The sequence below is a fragment of the Pocillopora verrucosa genome, chromosome 11 (genome assembly GCF_036669915.1).
Source record: "Pocillopora verrucosa isolate sample1 chromosome 11, ASM3666991v2, whole genome shotgun sequence".
Classification (NCBI taxonomy): domain Eukaryota; kingdom Metazoa; phylum Cnidaria; class Anthozoa; order Scleractinia; family Pocilloporidae; genus Pocillopora; species Pocillopora verrucosa.
In genome coordinates, this window is record NC_089322.1 from 19,669,945 (window position 1) to 19,693,689 (window position 23,745).

General features: G+C 38.7%; 2 protein-coding genes and 1 pseudogene across 2 annotated transcripts; 2 read left to right on the plus strand and 1 right to left on the minus strand.

Moving 5' to 3' along the window:
- Positions 1-145: 145 nt before the first annotated feature.
- On the minus strand, positions 146-5,727 carry LOC131770188 (vesicular inhibitory amino acid transporter). The gene is made up of 3 exons (XM_059085901.2): positions 5,428-5,727; positions 2,594-2,779; positions 146-1,697 (listed from the first exon to the last, which is right to left on the minus strand). Exons 1-3 carry the CDS (start codon positions 5,660-5,662, stop codon positions 718-720), a joined length of 1,401 nt encoding a protein of 466 aa, XP_058941884.2. The 5' UTR covers positions 5,663-5,727; the 3' UTR covers positions 146-717.
- Positions 5,728-9,753: 4,026 nt separating this feature from the next.
- LOC136284233 (uncharacterized) lies at positions 9,754-10,503 on the plus strand (annotated as a pseudogene).
- A 1,019-nt stretch (positions 10,504-11,522) lies between these two features.
- Positions 11,523-19,310, plus strand: LOC131770179 (cyclin-dependent kinase 20-like). Its single transcript, XM_066158639.1, has 12 exons — positions 11,523-11,803; positions 12,254-12,327; positions 12,934-12,973; positions 13,593-13,706; positions 14,289-14,363; positions 14,792-14,913; positions 15,225-15,287; positions 15,805-15,856; positions 17,080-17,145; positions 17,812-17,904; positions 18,179-18,241; positions 18,473-19,310. The coding sequence occupies exons 1-12, from the start codon at positions 11,720-11,722 to the stop codon at positions 18,674-18,676; spliced, it is 1,050 nt and encodes a 349-aa protein (XP_066014736.1). The 5' UTR covers positions 11,523-11,719; the 3' UTR covers positions 18,677-19,310.
- The last annotated feature ends 4,435 nt before the right edge of the window (positions 19,311-23,745 follow it).

Here is a 23,745-nt window from a genome sequence, read left to right on the forward strand (position 1 = left end):
ACAGCCCATTGTCATGAAGAGAAAGTAATTCTCCCAAGTTTTTCCTTGAGTTAAAGTTTGAATGTTGCTTTCGACACAGTGCTCACGGTCATGTTTTTGTTGTTTTTAAATACTATCAGACTTTATATTTTTTCCAACACCGGCCTTGTACTTTAATGGTTATGGCTTTCTGTTAACAGCACCATTCAGATTGATGAAGTTGTTTTAATTCATTTGATCAACTATTCGAACAAAGTCTCTCAGTTCTTTCAAACTAAATGCTCTCTGTCATTTGAAGTGAAACATAGCAGAGCTGTCTTGACAGAAGTTCGTGTGCTTGCACTGCTCTCCTAACTCTAAGCAAACATTCGTCTATCTGCAACTCCAATACAAGTTCCGTATGGACGCAAAGTTACGGTGATGAATAGTTAAATTTCTGGTGCATGCTTTCCTGATGTTTCCGTTGACTGGAGCCTAAACCATAACTTCTCCCAGAGCATAACTTGCAGTGCAGGCATATTTTTTCGAGCGACCGCTCGGGATTCATTCGTAAAACGTTTGGCCGCCATCTTGAAAAAAACATGGCGGCTCGTTCGTTTAAAGTGAGCTTGCAGCGCTTACCCGCTTTTCTCTATAAGACGCCTGTACTGCAAGACACCCTTACTGCAAAGGCTATACTGCAACCGTAGTATCCCCGTGTTCCCATTAGTTTAACACATATCATTATTGGAAAAGTTATTAAACGTACAATTTTGTTATTGCAATAAGTGAAAACACCAAACCAAAACCACCCGATAGTACCCCCACACAGACGATGAGTAAGTCGATGACGTAACGACTGGTACTGATCTGCTCGAGGTGAAGCATAATGTCGAAAAGACAGGGGAAAACCAAAGTAAGTAGGACACCTGATATGCTACCAATTACCGCCATTAGCAACGAGAACTGTGGAAGGAGCACAGCAACCATTACAGTAAATACCACAAAGACAGATCGCAGCGAGTAAATCATGATGCGTTCCTTGATGGACAATGGATGCTTCTCGTCGGGAAAGCATGGAGGGATACACGAAATCTGCGCTTTGTGTATAATTGTAATGAGGGTTAACAGGGGTAGGGCATACGAGAACAGACCGTTGAACCCCAGGAGGGCGTTGGCTGTATTCTGGAGAGCCCCTGGTGGGAGATTTTCAGAGATTTCTTGCTGGGTTTTTCCTTTGAAGGTTAAAACTGCTATGAAACCGTAAATTAGTTTGGTCACAGCCGAAGCAAAGAAAGAGTAGTTCATTATACTATTAAACTCTTCTGGTTTTTCCATGGTTTCTTCGATGCCTGGCAGATAAGGATGACACACGAAGCTGAACAGGATAATTCCCCATGCTACGGGAAATCCCTCTAGCGTTGTCACGCCGAGGTTGAAATCCCATTCATAACGCTGTGTCACGCCATATCCAATGACTGAGGAAAACACCATAACAAGAGCGACAACACTGAACATGCTGAGCCAAGAGACGTGTTTAAGATGATTCAGGAAGACTGACGGGAGCAGAAGAACACCCGCAATGACGGTCCACAAGGAATACGAGAGGGCATGGTGCTCAAACAAGTCGTTGAAAAAGTCGGCGACGAGAAGCAGGTAAAGGACGCATGCGCAAGCGAGTTGCATCACCTGAGCGCCGCATACTACAGCACTACCATACTTTTTCCAACATGCTTGACCTAAAATCAGAAGTATATTAAATAATAATGAAGTATATAAAGTAATAATGTTATTGTAATTACTCACAATATCATTAACACGATACTCATTAGTAATATTATTAAGACTGTGTGCTCCACAATCAAACGAGTGATTAACAAAATCGGAAGACCACAGAGCGGGAGTTTGATTTGTTCAATACAAGTACGATTACAAATAGAATTGAACGACTAGAAGTCCTGATACCCATTAATGAAAACTATAATGAAATCTGAATTGGTTATACGTTTTCATAAAAGGAAACTGTTAACTCGGCGAATGTGCGACGGCAGCGCCCGCGCGTGACGCGTTTTGTCTAATTACATTGTTCAATGACAAACATGATGCGCACACGGTCCTATTAGTGCCAAAAACGTGTACGCGTGTGTGCGCATTTCGGCGAGTTAACTGTTGTTTTTCATGAAGACGTCCGACCAATGGCAAGTTTGGCTCTCAAATTTTGTTATAGTTATGTATATTTGGTGACAAAACTTCGTGTTGTCCAACTTTACAACCTGGATAATAACAATGTTAGTGATGATGCTAATGATGACATCAATAGCAACAACATTTTCACATCCGCAGTTCACGTATACGATTTTCATGTAATCACAGTCATTGATTCACCACTTCACGGGTTTATTTGGCGCTCGGTTGGCTTGTTAGCTCAGTCGGTAGAGCACTGCACCGGTATCGCAGAGGTCATGGGTTCAAATCCCGTACAGACCTGAATTTTTTCAGGCCTTATTTTCACCACTACGTAAGTGGTGATCATGGCTATGAAGATCGCCTTCATATTCAACATTTTCACAACAACAAATTAAACAAATACGATCAATATGACTGCAGTGGGTATTTCTACATCGTTGCACCTTACCTATCAAAGCGTAACTGTTCCTCGTTCGAACTCCTCGTGCACCTTGACCATTGAACGGCTTTTCGTACAAACACTCTATGATAAGTTTCCCTGTGTAGTTAGTGATTACTGAGATGATAACAATGGCCACCAGAGACATGTACCCCCCCTGCATAACAGCAAATGGGACGCCAAGGGTTCCCGTTCCTGAAAGTTGAAAATAATTCAAATAAACTCAACTGTACAGCAAATAGTACCAGCAGTTTCATTTAAAACCTACTATCGGTTTGCCAGTGAGAGCTTTTAGCTTAATTGCTCCGGTGATTGTAGAGATACGCACGCTGCTAATGGTCTGGGATTGCGTCAAATTTCGCCAAAATCACCTCGCGCAAGGTGACTATCATCTGAAGCGCTAGATTTCAAAATGGCTGCCTCGCGTTTTGTCAATGGTAACGAGGAAGAGTTAAACGCGTCAGAAGGAAATTCTATTGCCAAGAGTCTAGAAAATACTACTAAGTCTGGCATAACACTTTTCAAAAGAAATGAATGGAGTTTTGCCGATTGAATTAAATAAACCTTTTAAATTTTAGTGGAGACTGGCTGCCTATCTCGATACGAGTAATTAAAAAAATTGTAACAGAATAGTATCAACAACAGAACAAATTCAAAGCAGTATTTGAAAGCACCTGAGGAATTATATCTAAATAATGAATTGCCTCAGGCTCAGTGAACATGAATTGTTGAATAATCCCATCAACTTCGTCTCGGGAATTATTCAACAATATTCACTTCGCCTTCGGCGAATAACTGTTGAATTATTCCTGCTTGGTATTTCTTCAATGATTTTCTTCGTTGTCGCTTTTTATGCACAACGGAAATTAATCCAGCCCGCCCCCGATATCGAGTATTACTAGTTGATGGTAGGAAGCTAAATATATCGATCTGTTGTTTTATTTTTCCGTTCAGCTGTGACCTCGTTTTTGTGCTCTTCTTTCTTAAGCCGATGTCTCAGTGGCAAAGAATCTTCCATTATTGAGATCATGTCTTTGAATTATTTAAGTCTTGGTGAATTTAACAAAAGGTGTTTTTCTTAAGGGCGAAATTTGAAATCCGATCTAGCAACGCTGAAGATATTGAAGATCTTAAAAGAGAATTTGTTTTTAAATTTTACGATCACTGAATGGGAGTTTGCTAAAAAAAAAAAGACACTTTCTAATTTTGTTAGGGTAACTTTCTCCACAGTATAGGGAAGAAATTTAACGAGAAATTTTCCGAAAAACCGAAATCAAAAGTAGTTTGTAAAACATCATATTTAAATTTAGTTGGGTAACGTTCGCCAGGAAAAATTTATCTTTGACTTAATTAGTTTTGTGACTTTAATTAAACCATTCAGCTCCTGAGATCTTTTGGACTTGAGAACAGCAAGATTTTTATCAAGTTTTCTTTTTTTGTTTGCCTTTTATTTGTTACTGGATGGCTCACACTGTTGTTTTCATGTGAAATTTTGTGATCGCAGCTGTGAAATTCAGTCAAAAGGAAAAAACAAACGTGGTTAATTTTTTATGATCGGAAGCCATCGAATTTAGAAAGGATAAACATTGCTTTTAATTAATAGTGGACAGGTATTCAGTAATATTTAATTGATTTACCACGAAATTGTTTTTCTTTAATGTAGTGGTGAACACCCACGCTAATAAAAAAATCGTATTTTTTTCCTTAGCTATCGGAAACAACCCTTTGCTCTTCAAAACCCGCCTTTGTACAATTATCCATAACACCTTAATTATTTATGTGTTTCTTCGATAAGAATAAAAGAAATTGAGTTAGCTTTTAAATGAAGAAAACCATCTCATTGAAATGTTTTGATTTTAACACAGGAACTGAGTCGTCAATTAAAAAAAAAAAAGAAAAAGATTTTTAAATCGGCGCTGGTTCATATCAGAAAGACAAGATAGGAACGGAAAATTTGTAAAGAATCTTACAATGATAAATCTACGTCGGAATTTCCTTCAGCTCGGAAGGGAGCTAAAAGGCAAATTTCTGAGCTACTTTTGAATTTTAGTTTCGGAGCTTAAAAAAATTACTCGTTACATTGCTGCTGTCTTTGACTTTGTATGGAAGTGAACTTCAATTTTTGGATGAATAAAAAAACGTGATATCCTAAATAATGAAAGATAGAAGCCTGAAAAGGGAAATGTTTTCCAGTCTTAAAAAGTTGGCGAATGTCTCCTGGAAAAAATTTTATATTTTTAGTTTGCGATGATCCATCGAGTAATCGGTACATTTATAACAGATACAGAAGAACGAGTTATTTTAAAACCGGAGAAAACCAGTCATAGCACCAGATCTGAGAGCAAACTAATTTCTATACATTTATTTAGATAATCAGAACTTTTTCATCTTACACAATTTTGATTTTAAACAATTTTTATCAAAAACAAGCCAATCATCCAGTTTTTCCATCGGCCAAGATAATAAGAAAGTAGATCAGAATTTAGTTCAGTTCAAACAAGTGAATTGGAAAGAAGTTCTTCCATTTTCCCAACAATGGTTTGGATTAAAATTCACTCGGTCGAGACTTTAAAATATATCATTCAGCATTCATACCATCGTAGACATGTTGCATAGATAAAAAAAACTATGTTTTTCGATCGAGAATATCCGGCGGCAAAAAAATCAATAATTTGATGCATGGAACACTTGCCACAGGGGAGAAGCTGACCGCGATTAAAATTCTGGTGAAAAATAACGATGAAGACATTTAGAACGTCATTTCCTTCCCCCATTAAAATCAGCTTTTCTTCGACCGGAGAATTGGGAGAACAATTGTAAGACATTATAATTCTGAAACTTACCTTGTATCAAGTTTAATACATTCCAGGCTGCTTGTAGAGCCGAAGTATTTTTTGAAGACTCCTTTTCGTTAGCCTTAGTCATTTCCTCGCTCGGGTAAACTATTTCATCCTCGTCGCTTTCTCCTTGATTTTCAACGTGAAGATACTCCCTGCTCTCGTGGCGTTCTCTATTTCTTCCGCCAAACAAAGGCGAAGGCAAATGATTCTTCAAGAAATCTCTAATAGCTTGAGCCATTGCGGCGAGTGTGATGTCGAAGAGATTTATCGAAATACCTCAGGTCGTTCGTGGTCTTTCTTCAATAATGCATTCACAACTGTGCATGCGTTGCGTTCTGGATTCAGTGCCAGCGGTGTGGTGTCTTGGGTCTCTCCAACACACTAGTCTATTAATTTATAATGAGGTTAACACACTCAATTTAAAACTCCGTATTCTTAATTCTGTCTTGCATGCTGTTAAGACTTTCCTAAACAATACCTTCTAGGGAAGATCTTGGGGTAAGAACTATGATTAGAAATGGCTTCTTGTCCACAAAAACGCTGGTTTTATTTGGTTCTTCGCTTGCTTTCGAATTGGCCTGTGGATTAACGAGAGCATAATTTGCATTTACTCCCCTGGGATAATGTCCCAGTGGATTCCCTCTATCAGCACTCTTCACGTCTGTCTTACAACGGAACAGTTTGGGCGCAGTTATTGCCAGAAAACATTTCCACATTTCCAGATTTTTTTGTATTTTGGTTCCGTGACTTAACACAAACGGTTCAGAGTAGTGTGAAATGGCTTAAGTTACCGGCAAATGGTTAATCCGTTAAGCCGCAATGGCTTTGTATCGCATCAATCTACTCACCGTAAAGTGAAATGGTTTGGCGTGACGACAAAAGGTTTAGTACAAACCGAAATGATCTATTGTTACAGCAGTTGGTTTACGCCGTAACCACCAAAAATTACAAAGGTGAAATGGAAAAGTCCAGCTTGAAATGGAACAGTCTATGTGGAGTCTTAGGTCACAACCTTTTAGTTATTTATAGTTTTTAGGCACCCTTTATTTATAGTTTCGTCGTCTTAAAACAATGAATCGCTATATCACGTTTCCTAGCAATGGTTCTGACTGTCTAGACTGTAGGTGTGCTATCGCAAAAATGATGCATTTTATCAGTTATTCAATCATTTCTTTTGTTTCCGATTCTTATTGTATCTTGAAGTAGTAAAATAAAGAATTCTTACCATGGTTAGGCTTAACCATGGTAAGAATTCTCTATTTAAAGAACGGCAGTTTTCACTGTAAGAAACCGAAAAGAACAATTTGAAACTGGCTAACAGCAATTTGAACTCCCAACAAGGTTAAGCCGCGACTATTAGAAATTTTACGACCTCAGTCAGAACCATTGCTAGAAAACGTGATACGGCGATTCATTGTTATCAAAACTACAACTAAAGGGTGCCTAAAAACTATCAAAACTATATAATTAAAAACTACATAGTTATAAATAGTTTACGGTGAAAACTGCTGTACTTTAAATGGAGAATTCTTACTATGGTTACGGGTGACTATGGTAAGAATTCTCCATTTTACTACCTCAAGATAAAATAAGAATCTGAAATAAAACGAACGACAAAAATACTGATAAAATGCATCATTTTACGTAACAGCACATTTAAAGTCTAGACAGTCAGAACCATAACTTGGAAACTTGATAAAGCGATTCGTTGTTTTAGGGCGACGAAACTACAACTATCGGGGCGCCTAAAAACTATAAAAACTATAGGGCTGTGACCTAAGACCCCACATCGAATGTTTCATTTGAAGCTTGACTTATCGATTTCACTTTTGTATTTTTGGCTTTTACGGCGTAAACTAACAGCTGTAACACTGGACCATTTCGGTTTGTGCTAAACCTTTTGTCGTCAAGCTAAACCATTTGGGGTCACGCTAAACCATTTCACTTTACGGTGGGTAGATTGATGCGATACTATACCATTGCGGCTGACGATTAACCATTTGCCGATAACTTAAGCCATTTCACACCACTCTGAATTATTTGTGTCAAGTCACTCAACCAAAGTACAGTTAGTTGAACCGTTTGTCATTTCGGCACTGAACCATTTCAGTAAACACTTGGCCAATCTTTTTTTTTTTTACACAGTTTCTGAATTGTATAAACTATTGATACTGAAGATTTCATTTCACCAAAGGCGATTTGTCCATTTATATTTTGAATAAATCTCTTGAGATAAGATAAACCGTTCTCCAAAAGACAATTAGGGTAAGTACTAAAACGTAGAACCACTAAAACCACCTAAAACCACCTACAACCACCTCAAAAATTTTAACAACCACCTCAAAAACATCTAAAGCCACCCGCAAAAAATCTAAAACCATCTAAAACAAGGCATAAAGGTCTAAAATAAGGCGAGACGACAACATGTCATATACGTGAAAAATGAGAATCGAACGAAACCTCCACCTCCTTTATCTCAGTAGTAAAAGACTTAAAGAACTTTACAAGCAGACGTTTTGGCTCATGTTTCAAAAACTGAACCATCAAGTTTCCAAAAATAATAGAGTAAAATAACAAACTCGTAGTCAAAAGACTGAATTGACTTGGCTTTTTCTACTCTGGGTACCAGCAGACGTTTTGGCTCACGTCTAGCCGGAAAAAGTATGAATAAGAATGGTCATTAAAAATATTTTAAGCGAATTGTGCGTACCTTCGGGATCTTCCTTTGGCACAAACACCATCGTGCTGGCATTTATACAGCATGCAGTTGTACGAGTGGTGCCACTCACGCAATAGTGACTCACGTTTTGCTCCTATTGCATTTCCGGTGCTGAGATTTTAAACGGAGAAAAGCAATACCTTGGACCATTACGTAATCAAATGAGACGTGAGCCAAAACGTCTGCTTGTAAAGTTACCAGTACTACTGAGGTAATAGCCGTTGTTACACTGTCCCTTTTACCCATGGGTAAATAGCGTTTGCCCACGGGCAAGGACGTTTTTGAGTGTAACCGCTTTCCCCGGACCAAAACTGCTCTAGGATTATTTCCATGGATACATCAAAAAGAACAAAAGAACTTCCCATGACAGTTCCTGAACCGAAAAGTTCAGTTCATCTGCTCCCTGAGGTGGCTTGACCAATCATAAAGCAGAATGTAGCTAATATAGGAAATCGCCTGCAGTGTTTTGAGGTGACCTCCGATGCGCTTGGCTAATTTCGCGCCTTCTGCGGTGTCTTCTCGCAAAAAACTGCTGGAGGACTGTCGTATAAAAGGCAGGAGAATCACTGAAATTAAGCTTAATAGATCTCGATTCGTAACATCCATGTTGCTCTGTACTTTTCCTACCAATTTGTCAGGTCAGTGAACTCATATCTAATTATATTTGACCCTAACGAGAGTCTTTTACTGTGTAACCGCATCGCCCAGGGTAACATGAAACATGAACTTAACCAAACCCAAGCCATTTACCCTCCGTAAGGCCCCAAACCCAAGGTGTGTGTAGCCACGGCTGATATAAAATATAATTAGCATGCTCTTGCATTTCATTTCGTGCGATGGTTGATTTTACAACGGACCAGGGAGAGTAAGATTTCAGGGGGAGGTGGAGGTTTTGTTCGATTCTCGTATTTCATGTACGTGACATGTTGTCGTCTCGCCTTTGACATTTATGCCTTGTTTTAGATGGTTTTAGATTGTTTGCGAGTGGCTGTGGATGTTTTTTTAGGTGGTTGTAGGTGGTTGTTGAAATTTTTGAAGGTAGTTACTAAAACAAGGAATGACCTAAAATGACCTAAGATGGCCTAAAATGACCTAAAATGACCTAAAATGACCTATAATGACCTATAATGACCTAAAACGACTCAACATGACCTAAAATGACCTTGATTAATTTCTAAAATGTCCTTAAACGACTTGAGTTTGCAGACTGGATCACGGACCGGATCACGGATTGGATCACGGATCGGATCATGGATTGGATCACGGATCGGATCACGGATCATGGATCGGATCATGTCTAGCCTGCAGGGTAGGTGTCTTGTTAGTGCGAGCTAACGCTAAAAGCTAGCGATCGTTTGTTCGACCGGCCATTTTTGATTTGCAGTTAGAATGGACGGTGGGGGTAGGGGGCGGGGGAAGGGAGAAAAAACGCCTGCCCGAAGAGGCTGTTAAAATGCCATACGCCGCCTGATTAGTTGCGCTTCACTGCATTTCCGGAAACAAGAAGGTAACCAATAAAAATGAGTTTATTTAAAAGCCTTTGACAATGACTTCCGGCAAAAACAAACACACGTGGAGCCGAGCCGTCAAATCTAGCTACATAATGCGTAATGTCCGATAAGAGTGCAAGTGACAACTGTAGGCTTTGTGGAGTTTCCTTCAAAATTCAGTTCGGAAATCTCCCCAAGCAAAGGCACTCTTCATCAGAAAATATTTTCAAACCTTCGAAACGGAAGGAGTGTTTTGTAGTTGTTTTGAGCGAAATTTTTCGTCAAGTTGGATTTTCCTTGGTGCAAGATAGCTCGAGATTTTCAGATCGTGTTTGCAACCCATGTGGCCGTAAGATTCGAAATTTAGGCCAATTGTACCACTTTGTCAAGAACGCGACAGCAATGAAGTCTACTCCAGTGAAAACTAGCAAAAGAAACCTTGACACGCCAGATAAAGCTAGTCCACCGTGGAGGAAATCAAAATCTGTACATGTTAGTTCTCCAATTGGCAAGACTCCGTTGAGGGAAGTTCCTCCCCTCACGCGATCGAAAAAGTCTCTCGTCTTTGAAAACGCTGTGAATACCTTGTCTGCCTTGTTGGTACAGGAAAACTAGATGCTTAGTCATAAGAATGTGGAAGATCTTTCAAACGATGGCATAAAAATCGTGTTCATGAATCCGTCTGGAAACGTGACTGCGAGAATTCCCAGAAATTCCCAAACCAAAACATTGATGAAGAACATTGCTACTAAACAATGGAGAGAAGCGATTAATGCGCTTTTAAGGCACGAAGAAATTAAGCCTGAACTATATAAGGGAATCTCCAAGCTAGTGTCGCTCGAGTTTGACGAATACTTGAATTACTTGTAATCTTCACTCCCCTTCCCCCACCCCTCTCCTTATTTTTGACCGTCGACCGCCCCCTTGGTGTAAATTTTTACTCTCCCCAGCCTTCCGCTGCCATTAAAATCAAAGATGGCGGCCATAATCTTCGTTATGAAATTACTTAACACTCGCTCGCCAAAATTACGCCTGCTCTGCAAGCTAGATCATGTAAAATAAAATTAGAAATTTTGCGCGACAAGCCAAAAACAAAAGTCTGCGTTTCATTTTAGAAACACTCGAGGTCATTTTAGATCATTTTGGGTCTTTTTAGGTCGTTTTAGGTCATTTCAGGTCATTCCTTGTTTTAGTAACTACCAATTTTTGAGGTGGTTGTAGGTGGTTGTAGGTGGTTTTAGGAGGTTTTAGGTGGTTTTTCATGTTTTAGCACTTACGAGACAATTAGACCATTTCTTTTTATTACAAACCATTTATTATGCCTGTATTTTTGGCGGTGACGGCCGCCCATACAAGAAGCGATCTCAAGTCTGAAGTCTAAACATAATTCTGCCTCAGAACTATGAATTTCACCATCCCTGAAGTCTGGTTCGCCTTTTGTCATCATCGGCAGTTCAGAGTCAATATACACAAGCAACAACAGGTGCAAACGAAACTACAGAGCAACGAAGTGCTTACAAACAACGTTACAGCTGAACACAGCACGGCACAACTACGAATACGAGGTGGTACAACAGCATTACACTAAATTTCTGCAACACAACAAAACACGCCACAAAACACAACATAACGGCTATTTAAACGCGAGCATTTCTCAGTTTGAAAACTTTAGAAACACGTGGAGGTTAAGGAAAAATCCTCCATTCAGAAAAAGTTGTCTTCACAATGCTTCTAGCGCTTAAAGTGTTAGCCACATACATCCTCGTTCACTGACTCTAACAACACGTAGATAACAGGAGCGCATGAACTCTCCCTGAAGCCGCTGTCCGATAAGAATGCACTAACTATCTTCCAGACTTCCTTGATATCTTTCGATCCAGTGTCTTTGCATTATTGAAAATGGCGTCCTCTTCATGTTCCTTGATTGTTTTGTTCTGCTTTCATGGCTAGGGACAAACCTATCCATCTATCGTAATTAAATCTGATGGCAATGTAAGGCTTCAAGACAAAATGATTTTATATTTTATCGAGGAAAGCTTTGATTCATTATTAGTTTAAACGGGACGATATGTTTTGATCGGTTGTCATGGAACACTGCGGACAGTACACGATCCTTGGAAACATTGGCGAGGGAGCTCATGGAATTGTTTTCAAAGCTAAGCACATTGAGGTAAATATTTCTTTAGCATACACAGTGCAGGCTTAATTCTCTGAGTTTTATTACATGAGTAATCTGTCTCGATCTGCAGTTATTCGACCCAAGGTTAGTTATATCCGACTGTCAGGCAGATCACTGTAGGAGTGTGCCAGCATTTTAGCCAGACAAGCGTTAAAAAACAAAAGTAAATATATGATAACTGGTAATGAAGAGCTTAATGAAAATTTTTCTACTCATTCGAGACTGGAATCCTAGTACTGCAGTATGGAAGCCCTATTAAAGATCACACATGATCGTTGGCATAACATAAACTATATATTTTTTTATCATATGGCATGTAAAAAAAAAAAAGAACTTTAAATGTTCATCCAGGTTTTTCTGTAGTAGATAACTGTAGTTTGATTTTTCTTCCTAGTCTCTTCATTATTTATTTGTGTGATAATTCATTTTTCATTTTCACAGAGTGGCGAAGTTGTTGCTTTAAAGAAAGTTCCATTGAGAAAGATTGAGGATGGAATACCAAATACTGCGTTGAGGTTTCATAGTCTTATTTGACCTTTTGGTATTAATTTTGCATAGTTTTTTAGAAGCTGTTATTTGTTTTCTGGTTGCAATAGCAATTTGACAGCAGAGATTTTCCCACAGCCCCATATTTCTGTAAAACAAAGTCATAGTCCCAAACGCAATCTATTATTATCACTACTATTTTTTTAACCAAAACTATAATAAAATTATCGAATGTGATCAGTTATCACCAGCCTGATTTGAGCACTAATAGGATAGTGTACAGGGATGTAGCTCAAGTTTTTAACAGGCAGGAATCTTGGAATGATAGGTGGGTATTTGGGCTGAAGGCCCACTCTAGTGTGCCTTTGACACGCTATACCTAGATTTAAAGGTGTAAACAAATGAATTAAATAAATAACAATCTTCTGACAACATTTAAAAACATTTTGGAGAGAGAAATAGTGCTTCACAGCCAGAAAAATTGCGTTCACAGCTGGGTAATTTTCCCTGCTTCCAGCTATTATCTACATCCCTGGTGTATGCTTAATACTTGTAATTGGACAAAATAAGAGGACAGTTAAAAGATCAGTTAGCTCCCAAGATCTCATTAGTAATTCTCATTACTTTGAACTTAGAGAAATTAAAGCATTACAAGAAATAGAAGACAACCAAAATGTAAGTATGTAGAGTTTACATATGCATTAACCCTTAAACTCCCAAGATCTCATTAGTAATTCTCCTTACTGTCTGCCATACAGTTCCTGTGATGTCAGTTTGGAGAATTTGGTATCGAATCATCTTTTAATCCCCTAACTGATATTTTTCTTTATTCTCATTACTTTTCTGCTTGATATTGTATCAATATTGTAAGGAGAAATTCTGTCTTGGTCACTTGTGAGAGTTAAAGGGTTAATTATTATCACCCATGAATCACCCATTAGGGTCACAATTGTTAAACAAAAATTTCTCCTTGTCAGCACCGTAAGAAATTTATTGAGAACAGTATGGAGAATATACACAGATGTTAGGATGTAGAGGGTTAACAGTTTGCCTGTAACCATAGATATTCTTGGTGGTATATGATGATGACTGAAATGTCTTGCCTGCAAGTGACCTCACTCAGGGTTTGGACCCAACCTTGATCATTCTGAGTAGAATACATGTCTGCATGAGATCTTCTCTTCTTCCTTGCAAATGCATGTAAATGGAATTTGGGAATGTATTTTACAGTGTGCAAAGAAGTTACAGTTCTGTGATTGTATTTCTAACCTATTTCTTGGCTCTCCTTGATCAGGTTGTAAAGTTAATTGATGTGTTCCCTTATGGCACTGGATTTGTGCTGGTGTTTGAGTACATGCTCTCTGATCTGTCTGAAGTCCTGCGCAACTCTGCCAGACCCTTGACTGAGGTTTGTAGCAGAGATACTGCGCATTATATTAATTTTTCTAAACAGGGAGATGCAGTGATCTTACATTGGTAGTGGGTAGAATGCTGGAATGCACATATGTAGCTATCCTTTAAAAGGTCTGGTTTAGGCTCAAACTATTTCATTTAGTTGTGCTTTTGGGTGAGTACATGATACGCATTAAAGATGCTATTCTCAAAGTGTTACTCTCCACTTATGAGTACGAATCCATGGGTAACAGCAAATTAGAATGGACTTTAACTTAAGAAAGAGCAATGTAATCATGTGCTGCTCATAGTCACATCATGCTATAGTAAGTTGGATACACTGTGGCAGCAATGAGCTTGTAGGCCTACACATACACCTACTTGACTCTGCCTTAACTCCTCAATTCCCAAGATCTAATTGTTAATTCTCACCTCTAGCTGTTATTTATTTCCTTATAAATTAGTTTAAAGAATTTAGTGTTAGATCAGATAACAACTTTTACTCAATAAGGAGATGGGACTAAATTTTGTGGAGCATTTACTGAAATCATCTGCAAGTAGGCTGACATGTACTGTATGTAATCAATTCTTTTTTTAGGCTCAGATCAAAAGCTACATGCTGATGTTGTTAAAAGGTGTAGTGTTTTGCCATGAGAACTCTATAATGCATAGGGTATGTACAGGAATCTATTACTATTGAGATACACATGAATGTAAAAAATGTTGACAGCTAAAAAGTGTATGGGTCAGATCTTCATGCTAAGGCCCACTATTAATTGCACATGGTGAGTGATGGAAGCTATTCAAGTTTTCCTGCAAGAAAAAGATTATTATATCAAAAATATTCGCCATAAACAATGGGAAATTTTGAAGGTGTAGACTCTTGCAGTTGCATTTTCCTGCATTTTAATGTCTACTCATATTTATGTGTCTTTGCTGTTGCCAAAAGTCGACCAATTTGATGAGAAATGCATGTATATGAGGACTGTACAATGATATTTGTGTAAAGACCACTAGCTGGTAGCCAGCACATTACTAGTGTGAAGATTTACCCACTACTGGGCTGCTACTGTAACCCCTGTGATACTTCTTTCCTCGTAGGATTTGAAGCCTGCAAACTTGCTCATCAGTTCTACTGGACACCTTAAGATAGCAGACTTTGGTCTTGCTAGGGTATTTTCCAATGATGGCAACAGACAATACAGTCATCAAGTGGCTACAAGGTTTGATTTAAGCAATAAAGCTTTTGAATAATTTGTTTATTTAATCACTTTTCTAAAATATATGTATATGGTTGAAATAACAACTAGGATTAGACACAAAATGCTCTGACTTAGCTGAACCTGGTAGTAAGCAAGAAGCTTATTACTATGGCCCCCAACAGACTCTATGTAGCTTGATGATGGTCATCACATGGATTGCAAAATCCAAAGGTCTAAGGTTGGAGTTATTATCATGTGGAACCTAGTATTTTTTGTGTCCAAGAGCAGCTGTTATTATAGAGACTTTCCTTCTCTTTTTTTGTCACAAACAGATGGTACAGAGCCCCTGAACTGCTGTATGGAGCAAGGAAATATGATGAAGGAGTTGATCTCTGGTATTAAAACCATTTTATCAAATTTTGAATGCTACAATTTGTAATTCATTAAGTGAGTAGGTGCTGTACAGGATTGCATCCCTTGTGACCAATGGCAACTGCATAGTGGAGCAAAGTGAGTTAACAACCTAGAGGCAGACACTGCTGCATATTGCCTCCCCCATCCCCAACCCCCTTCCCCCCCCCCTTCACCCCTTGGGTGGGATGCACATCCATTGCAGGTTACTAGCTCAGCTTCATGTCAGGTTTTCCTGAGGGTTTCATAATATCCCTGTGTACTCCTGGATGGAGAAGGGTGCCATGAAAGTGAAGTACCTTGCCTAAGAACACAGCACAATGACCCAGCAGGCACCAGTGTCTGAGCCTACCTCTGGGGATCCATCACACTAACTATCAGACTACCTCGTTTGGGGACTGGGTTGTAAAAGCGCAGGTAACTATAGGGTGTTTTACCAACCCCTTTTGTGTGAGGTAATGTGTTTTATTTACACTGTGTTTGTTTATTTTGTACTTACAGGGCAGTTGGTTGTATTTTTGGAGAGCTCCTCAACAATTCTCCACTTTTTCCAGTAAGTATATGGCATGACGTCATTTAGCCTATTGCAGGCGTTCAGTTATTAACTCTTTCACTCCCAATAGTGATTAACATGTAATTTCCCCCTAAAATGTCTATTCATTATCCAGCTAACAGGTAATGAGAATATTCAAACTTATCAGGTAGAAGTTGTTATCTTGAACTAATACTAAATTCTTGGAACTAATTTACAAGGAAATGTGTTGTAGTTAGAGGGGAGAATTAACAACTAGATATTGGGAGTTACACGTAAAGGGTTAAAACGAAACGAAATAGTAAACGTCGCGTCAGAAGCGGGGGAGTGAAAAAACGAGAGAGGTCTGGTCGCGTTCTGTACGCGACGCGACTCGACCCAAACCTCTCGTTTTTTCACTCCACTTCTGCTATTGCGCTGTTTCCTAACGTGCTTCGTTTTAATAACTGAACTCCAGACCTGGATCAGGCTAGACTTCCTTTTGTATGAAGTTAATTCGTTGCTTGGTGGAAAAAGTTTGAAAACTGAAATGGGAACAAAAAGGCAAATAATGATCGAAAAGATTTGCTAGTTCCTGATAAGCAGAAAACAGAAGAGAAATGAATGAAATCACGTCACGGTTGTGTTATCATGAAATATGTATACGAGATTTTTTTTGAGGCCCCGTAAGTTATCTTTATCCTCGTTCTATCTTTTGCCCATCAGTTGCTCTTATTAGTTCTTATTATTGTCCTTATTATTGTTTCCGATTATTCTTACTATGATTTCTTCGGAATTTTTCTCTTTTCCTTTGTATATTTTGAAACTTTACCTATTTGGTCATAGTGAGAGTGAACGTATGGAGTCTTAGTTGTGGTTGTTATTCTTTACTGCTTTACTCCGAGATCAGACACGAATTTGATATGAATAGTGAAGCCTTCACTACTTGGATAAGGGTAATTTTGTCTGCTTTGACGTCCAAGTGGAATTTTTGATAGAAAATTGAAAACTGGCGAAGGAACAATTGAACAACTTTTCGTACGACCGCTTGAAATCATCACAACTGAGTTTTTTTTTGTATCAAGCCTCATAAAACATCTTCCTTCCTTTCACTAATCTTTCTGCCTGGTCGGTGGGCTATCGTCAGTTTCTTGTCGTAAAAAAAATATGAGAAAAATTTGAGGATAAATAAGGTGAAAAAGCTGATCAAAATAGAGGAGAAAAATTGTCTATAACGTTTCTTTCTTTTGCCGATTATTGTTTAGGGTGAAAGTGATATTACACAGCTTTACTGTGTACTTCGAGTACTAGGAACACCCAGCCAAGGCCAGGTAACAGAAACGTGTTAGATTTCACAGCTTTAGGCGTTGCATATATTTAAAATCACTTAGTTAGGAATTTAAAGCAAACCACGGCGGCAACCACAATGAGAACGCGTAAAAACAAAAGATCCAATAAACAGAACAAATGCTCACTACGTGCGTTTTAAAACTTTGTTCATTTCTAAGCCTTCCTCTGCAAAACCTCAAATTCAAATCATCGGAATTTGCGTGGTCTGAGAACGGATACCGTGACAGCAGAATTATCGAAGTTTCCGTCTGAAGCTCAATGCTACCCACATGCGCGTTAAGCAGAAGTTGAGATGTGGCGCCAGCCATTCGCGAATTTAACCAAAATAAAAGTTCAATTTTTGATCAACTTCTGACTGCTTAAGGTCCCTACTATGTTTACGATCGCTAATTTACTCATTTAATAACAGAAAATGGCTGCTGCACCCTCATAAAATTATGAATAAAGTAGTCCATAATCTCGTTGGTATTTCATCTTGTTATGTACGATTGAGGTTTCATTTGTGCGTGATTATTTGATTCTTTAAAGAAGCTGAATGATGTCGCTGTATTTAATTACAAATAAATAAAATTTTCGTGCATATTTTGTTTTACGTTTTGTATAAACACAATTTTGACCTCAGTGGTAATTCTTTCTGCTTGAAACAGGGAATGACAGAACTACCAGATTATAACAAAATCGTTTTTCCTGAAATGCCGCCAATACCTCTAGAGAATATTGTTCCTGATGCTTCACCAGAGGTGCGTGCTCCTTGTGTATGTTGTGCGTGTGCCGTGCGTATCCCATGCGTGTATCGTGCTTGGCCCATAGCAGTACACCCTTCAGTAGCAGTTATCTTCTGTTGTATGTTCTCGTCTGAATATCGTCGCTGTTTTTTTTTTGTATGTGTGTCGCGTAAGCCGTTAATTTGCCGCATCTGTGTTCAAACTTTAAGTTTACTTTACACAGAATATCGACAAAACATGACTCTTGGAAGCCGTGTACAAGTTAGTAATGTATTTTGTTTGTCTTCAGGCGATAGATTTGCTGAAACGCTTCTTAGTGTATCACTCTAAAGAGAGAATTTCCGCAAAAGAGGTCAGTTGATGTGTCCACTTACTCTTTGGTAGATCTTTCAAATTTGCAGGCTTAAGTTTTAAAAGTGACCCCTAACATAATTTGATTTTTTAACTGGGTTGATGATGTAAACTGGCTACTCGTGTGGAAGCACAAAAAGCTTTTAAAAGGAATACCTGATGTCAATAGGTACAAATTAAACTCTTCCGTTTGTTTAGTTTCACTTCAATTTATTGTTGCATTTCGTTTCAGGCCTTATTGCATCCATATTTCTTCACGGAACCACTTCCAGCTCACCATTCTGAACTACCAATCCCAGCACGCAATGCGCGGAAGACATCAGGACGAGGCCCGTTACGTCATACTTTTGACATTGATGTTCCTCTGGAGAAATCTCTTGTCAATCCCGCGTCGCTTGTACATAATGTTGTGGGCATGCCAGATTTTCACACTTGAGATCTTTTTAATTTCATCCTTAGAAAAATTGACTTTTGGAATAGTTTTCAATTGAAAGTCGAAAATAATACGGAATTGCTTTGATTTTGCTTTAGTTCGTCGTGTGATTGGTCCAGAGCAGTCTTCTCGATTTCGCTGGCAACCAGATTCAAAACAGAAACCCTTTTTCCCGCGTTAAAAGCAGTTTGCTTGTCTCATTTGTTATTTCTTGTGAATTCTCATTGGCTCGTTGTACTCTTTTGCTCTTCTCTGATTGGCTATTGTAATCACTTTGGTTGTGGTTGAACGACAGTCAATCGAAATGATATGGGAATGCACGCCTGGAGCCTTATGGGTCATATGATAAACTTCCCTTATTACTCATGCACCTGTTGTTGAAAGTTTTTTTACTCGCGTTTCTCTTTTAGTTAAAACCGCTTCCATGTTAGGTAAACCAACTTCATACCAGACACGTTGCTATTGTTATAAATTTCTAGAAATATTGCTTTGTTACTGTCATACAGTAAAAGAGAGTCTTGTTTCTTGCGTCGAAAACTAATAATCCAACCGTTTATTTTTGGCGCCTATGCCACAGATAACAAAGAAAAAGCAAATTGATACCCTTAAAAGAAACTACATTAAAATCTCGTTTCTGAGGGACAACTATTATTGGCCTACTGTTTTGTCACTAGATGCATAAAAAGGCGAAATACCGCATCCCAGTCATTTGGTTCTCGTCCTTGACCTTGATGGTATCTAATTCGTTCCTTTTGGTTTCGAGTTCAGGTATGACCTATTTTTTACACAGAGGAGGTTATACTAGCTGCACTCTTCTGGACGTTCGTGGTTTTTATCAGTTTTATCCTTCCGTTCGCGGGTGCGAGAGGAAATACGGAAATATTGCCCAACATTCTGATAGAAATTGTGTTTATTTGGCAATTTTCAATGGAAAAGAATATATTTGCACAGAGATTCCACCGAATTACAACCAATAATGTACGAAGCGACGCAGGTAAACAACGGCCGAAGGAAATGAGCGAGTAGGCGACGTTATAAGCTTGCGACTTAACATTCGTTGCTGGTGGAACAGGGGCGGGCTTCGAGTTAGCCTGCTTTATCGTAGATATATATTCATATACTTGCATGGAGATTTGAAGCATGCGGCAAGTTTAGAGAGCGCGAAAGATGTTTAAGAGTGCGGCTCTTAACTCTAAACACATTTGCCGAGTTTACCAAATAACCGCTTTTTAACCGAAAACTATAACCAAAAGGAAGGCAAAAATAAAAAAGAAACATTTCGAGACGAAACTTTTATTAATAGGAATACTAAACCCTGCTATTTAGAAGCGAAAGAGCAAGAATTTTTTGTGTTTAGGCAACCCATGCAATAGGATCACCGTGTTTTAATCTGTGTTTCCTAGACATCACGGCCAGAAAATTGCGTAGCATTGCGTTGAAAATTCTGGAAGTTGTCAGATTCCACGTTGCCACGATGTTTAACTGTAGTGAGGACAAAAAATTTTGTTTTGTGGGAGAAAAAGAAAAATGTCGTTATCGATGACATAATCAATGCTTTAATCCTCCCACAGACCATAAGCAAAATGCTTGCCCAATTCTTATCATCATCTAATGAACAAATTGATTCCATGTTGTCATCACTTTGACGGGCATTTGATTCGCGGGCCAAAATATAGATTTTGACGGGCCAGGTATAGTTATATAATTTAATACAGCCCATAGAAGGCATCGCGTAAGAGATAAATGGAAACATGGAATGAGAAGGTGAAAAAAGCAACTAAGTATCACTTTTTCACAATTGCAAGGTGCTCCATATTTTCTATCGTAGCAGATACTTTTCATGGATCTGAACTCCCATCTTTTCTCGAGGCCATGGGGTTGTGCTTAAACGATTGAGCAGTCCAGTAGTCTTTAACACGCCTCCCTGCTTATGTTTAATAGCAATCTATTTATATGACCAGTGTCTCCTTGGGTGGTGATTTTTTGCGTGACAGTCAAGCCAATTTGGGAAATGTCATGTTTTGAGAGTCTGGGTGGTGTATGCATCTTATTAATTATGGCGCATCAATTTGGGAGGACTTAGGCGGGAATGACGGCTCGATTCTGTTTCTTATAATAACCGATTATGGTATCATTGGCTTTTAGAGCAATCACAAGTATATTCTAATTAGCAAATAGAATCCATGTTGCCGTGCCTCTGTTCTGTTGTAAGAACAAAAAAGTGGTATACGAGGGGCAGCCGATTGTGTCACTCTATCACGGAGTACTCTGAGTAGATCCAAGGACTGACAAGTAGTAGGCTAGTTTCTTGGCAAAGAAAGGAAAAACAGAACAAACAAACAAACAAGAAAATCAGTTGGTTAATAAACTGAGGCTTTCATAAAACAAAACATACCACGATCTTCAACAGTCATTCACGCCGGGTTCAGCCTTTGATTAGCTCAAGAAGCTATCTCCTTTCTTAGAGCTTGAGAGACGAGTGCAGCTTTCCAAATAAGGTCTTCGTAAAATGTGATTTAAATTCAGTGTAACTGAAAATATTTACGTTGTGTCGTTACTAATCAAAAATATCTTTGTGCGAAAAAAGCTTGTCTTACGATAGGTATGTCGTTGTTTAAGCTAATAGTCGTTCGCACGAAGGAAACGATTATTGTGTAATGACGCAGTTGTCTGACTCACTGGGGCGTGAGATGATAAGGTCTTGTTGGTTCATAAAGGGAACCGGGAGAGAAAATGTAGGTGAGGCTGCAGTTTATCAAACACGACAAAAGGCAACGAGTTGCATTAACCTTTTCAAATAAAAATAACAACAAAATTAAAAAAACAATATATTAAAAAAAAACAAAACCAAATTTGAGAAGGAAGGAAGCCAAATGGGAAGTCATTGGGCAAACCCAAATTTCCTGCTTTCTTCATTTTAAGAAACGTAGGGAGGGAGAGATGGCTAATTATTTTCCATCAAAAATACAATAAAATACAATACAATATTCTTTATTTAACGAAGGTGACGTAATTAACCCAATGAGTTATCTAATTTACGGCCTTCAACCTGAGTCACATTTGAAAGCATGTAATTTGCATGGATTTTTTTCTTTTTTCACATTTTTCTTTAATAGCGTTATTGTAAAACTGGTTGTATATTATTACCCTTTTTCAGATGAGTGCCATTGACGGAGTCAATTTTGTGTGACGTAAGTTGACCATGAAACTGATCACTGTCCACCCTCTTCCGGGCGTGAAAAAAAAAAACAACTGATGAGGCATGGCATGGTCAAGGAAACCGCAAATTTGCAGGATGTATCCGTTTATATGAGCATAAGTGCTCTGCTTATTTATCGTTTTTCTCAGTTAATTGTGGAAAATAATGTAGATTAATGATCAGGTTGTGGTATTTTGTCTGTAATTTTAGCTACTGAATATACCGTTAGCCGTGTCGATGGAATCACGCAGCGTTCCAACGGATTTAAAACGAAAATTGGGAGCCCAACTGCGGCTATATGAGCAAAAAAAAAGGTTATTAAAACGTGTTCAGTTGATAAAATTGTAGAATGCGATCGATTTTAATTAATTTTTGCCACTGGAGGTGTCTTTAGCTGTGTTGAAGGGAATCACGCTGAGCTCTGATGGAGTCGAAACGAAAACCTGGAGCCAAAGGGAAACTAAACTGAGCCAAAAAAGTATCGAAACGCATTGAAGAAACAAAATTGTAGAATGCCATGGTTTTTTTCCTTTATATTGTTTCTTTTGCCTTTTAAAAGACGGGCATATCAGTCGTAATCCTTACCTATGGCGCTATGGGTTTAATTCACAGCGCCTTCCTTTGCGGCGTCGCTGAAGCGTTTCGTAATCACAGTAACGTTGTGTCGTGACTAGGAGGGTTAACTGATAGAGCCGAGTAAAATTGAAATGCTTTCAATCACGCGAGAGTACGCTTTTCAACTTAGGCATCGACTCGCAGTGCTCTTTTCAGCCAAATCGAAGGGGAATCGAAGAAAGACAGGTTTTGGCGGCAAGAACTGAAACGATTTTGCAAAACAAAGGCACTTGGAACACAAAATAGAAAATGACGTCAAGGTCTTAAAAAAGCAGGGCCTTAAGGCCTTTCCGCACCAGCGAAAAAGTTGTTTATTCAGACAGATCTCCTGTCATAACAAACATTTTACATGTGGAAATGTGGCCGTGGCGGACAGATCTTAAAACGTACCCCTGACAAAATTTGTCCCGGGTAGGAACTGGACAAAAACCGTTCAAATAAACAAAACCGTGATAAACTATTAGATCATTTGAAGTAAAAGCTTCAGCGACCAGCGTGTAATTGAACTGAAATCAGTTTACTAGAGAGGCAAAAATTGTCTTTTGTAATTATAAAATTTTAAGACGACCTAGGATAAATCCTGGAAATTGGAGGTGGAATCACAAGCGGTAAAACTATGCTAGTCGGTTTTATGAACAAATCAGGCGCGGACGGAATCTGACGGCTTTGAAATTTTTAATGCGAACGCAACAGATGAAACAAAAATTTGTCCTTTGATTTTGTCGGGACAATTCCAGTTTTGTCTGCTAGTGCGGAAAGGCCGTCATTCCATAAACTCTCTTTCTCTGCTGAATTTCCATGAGCCCATGCTGATAAGCAAAGCGATATAATATACAATTCTCGAACCCCTTATTATGAGTAAAATAACCTTGCATGTCCTCACCAAGCCCCATTTCATTCCGTCATTAAACGTAAATGAGTTTTGCATCTTAAAAGTCATTCTATTTACGGACTGGAAAGGCGTGCCAAATGTAATCATCAATCCTCACTGAGTTGTGACGACAGTGGCACTCTTGTAAACACAACGCGAAACCTGTAGATTTTTTTTCATACAGGTTTTCCTCCTAGTAGAAGATTTATCGTCTCAAGAATTAGCAAAGTTTCCTGGTTTATGCACGTAGTATATGTTTTATGACGCGTTTGCGTTAAATAACCTTAAATGTAAAGTTGCGATTGTAGGGAAGGACGTTTTCCCCCACGTCACTGAGTGGGTTGTGACGGCATTTAGGTCATCATGCGACATGCGTGCGTTACATTC

Excerpts from the sequence above, each read along its gene's own strand:
- LOC131770179 (XM_066158639.1), top strand. The coding sequence starts at position 11,720 with ATGGAACACTGCGGACAGTACACGATCCTTGGAAACATTGGCGAGGGA. Across the intron at positions 11,804-12,253 it reads TCAAAGCTAAGCACATTGAG|AGTGGCGAAGTTGTTGCTTT; the intron begins GTAAATATTTCT and ends TCATTTTCACAG. Across the intron at positions 13,707-14,288 it reads CTGCCAGACCCTTGACTGAG|GCTCAGATCAAAAGCTACAT; the intron begins GTTTGTAGCAGA and ends TTCTTTTTTTAG.
- LOC131770188 (XM_059085901.2), bottom strand. The coding sequence starts at position 5,662 with ATGGCTCAAGCTATTAGAGATTTCTTGAAGAATCATTTGCCTTCGCCT. Across the intron at positions 2,780-5,427 it reads TGTATTAAACTTGATACAAG|GAACGGGAACCCTTGGCGTC; the intron begins GTAAGTTTCAGA and ends TTCAACTTTCAG. Across the intron at positions 1,698-2,593 it reads GAACAGTTACGCTTTGATAG|GTCAAGCATGTTGGAAAAAG; the intron begins GTAAGGTGCAAC and ends TTCTGATTTTAG.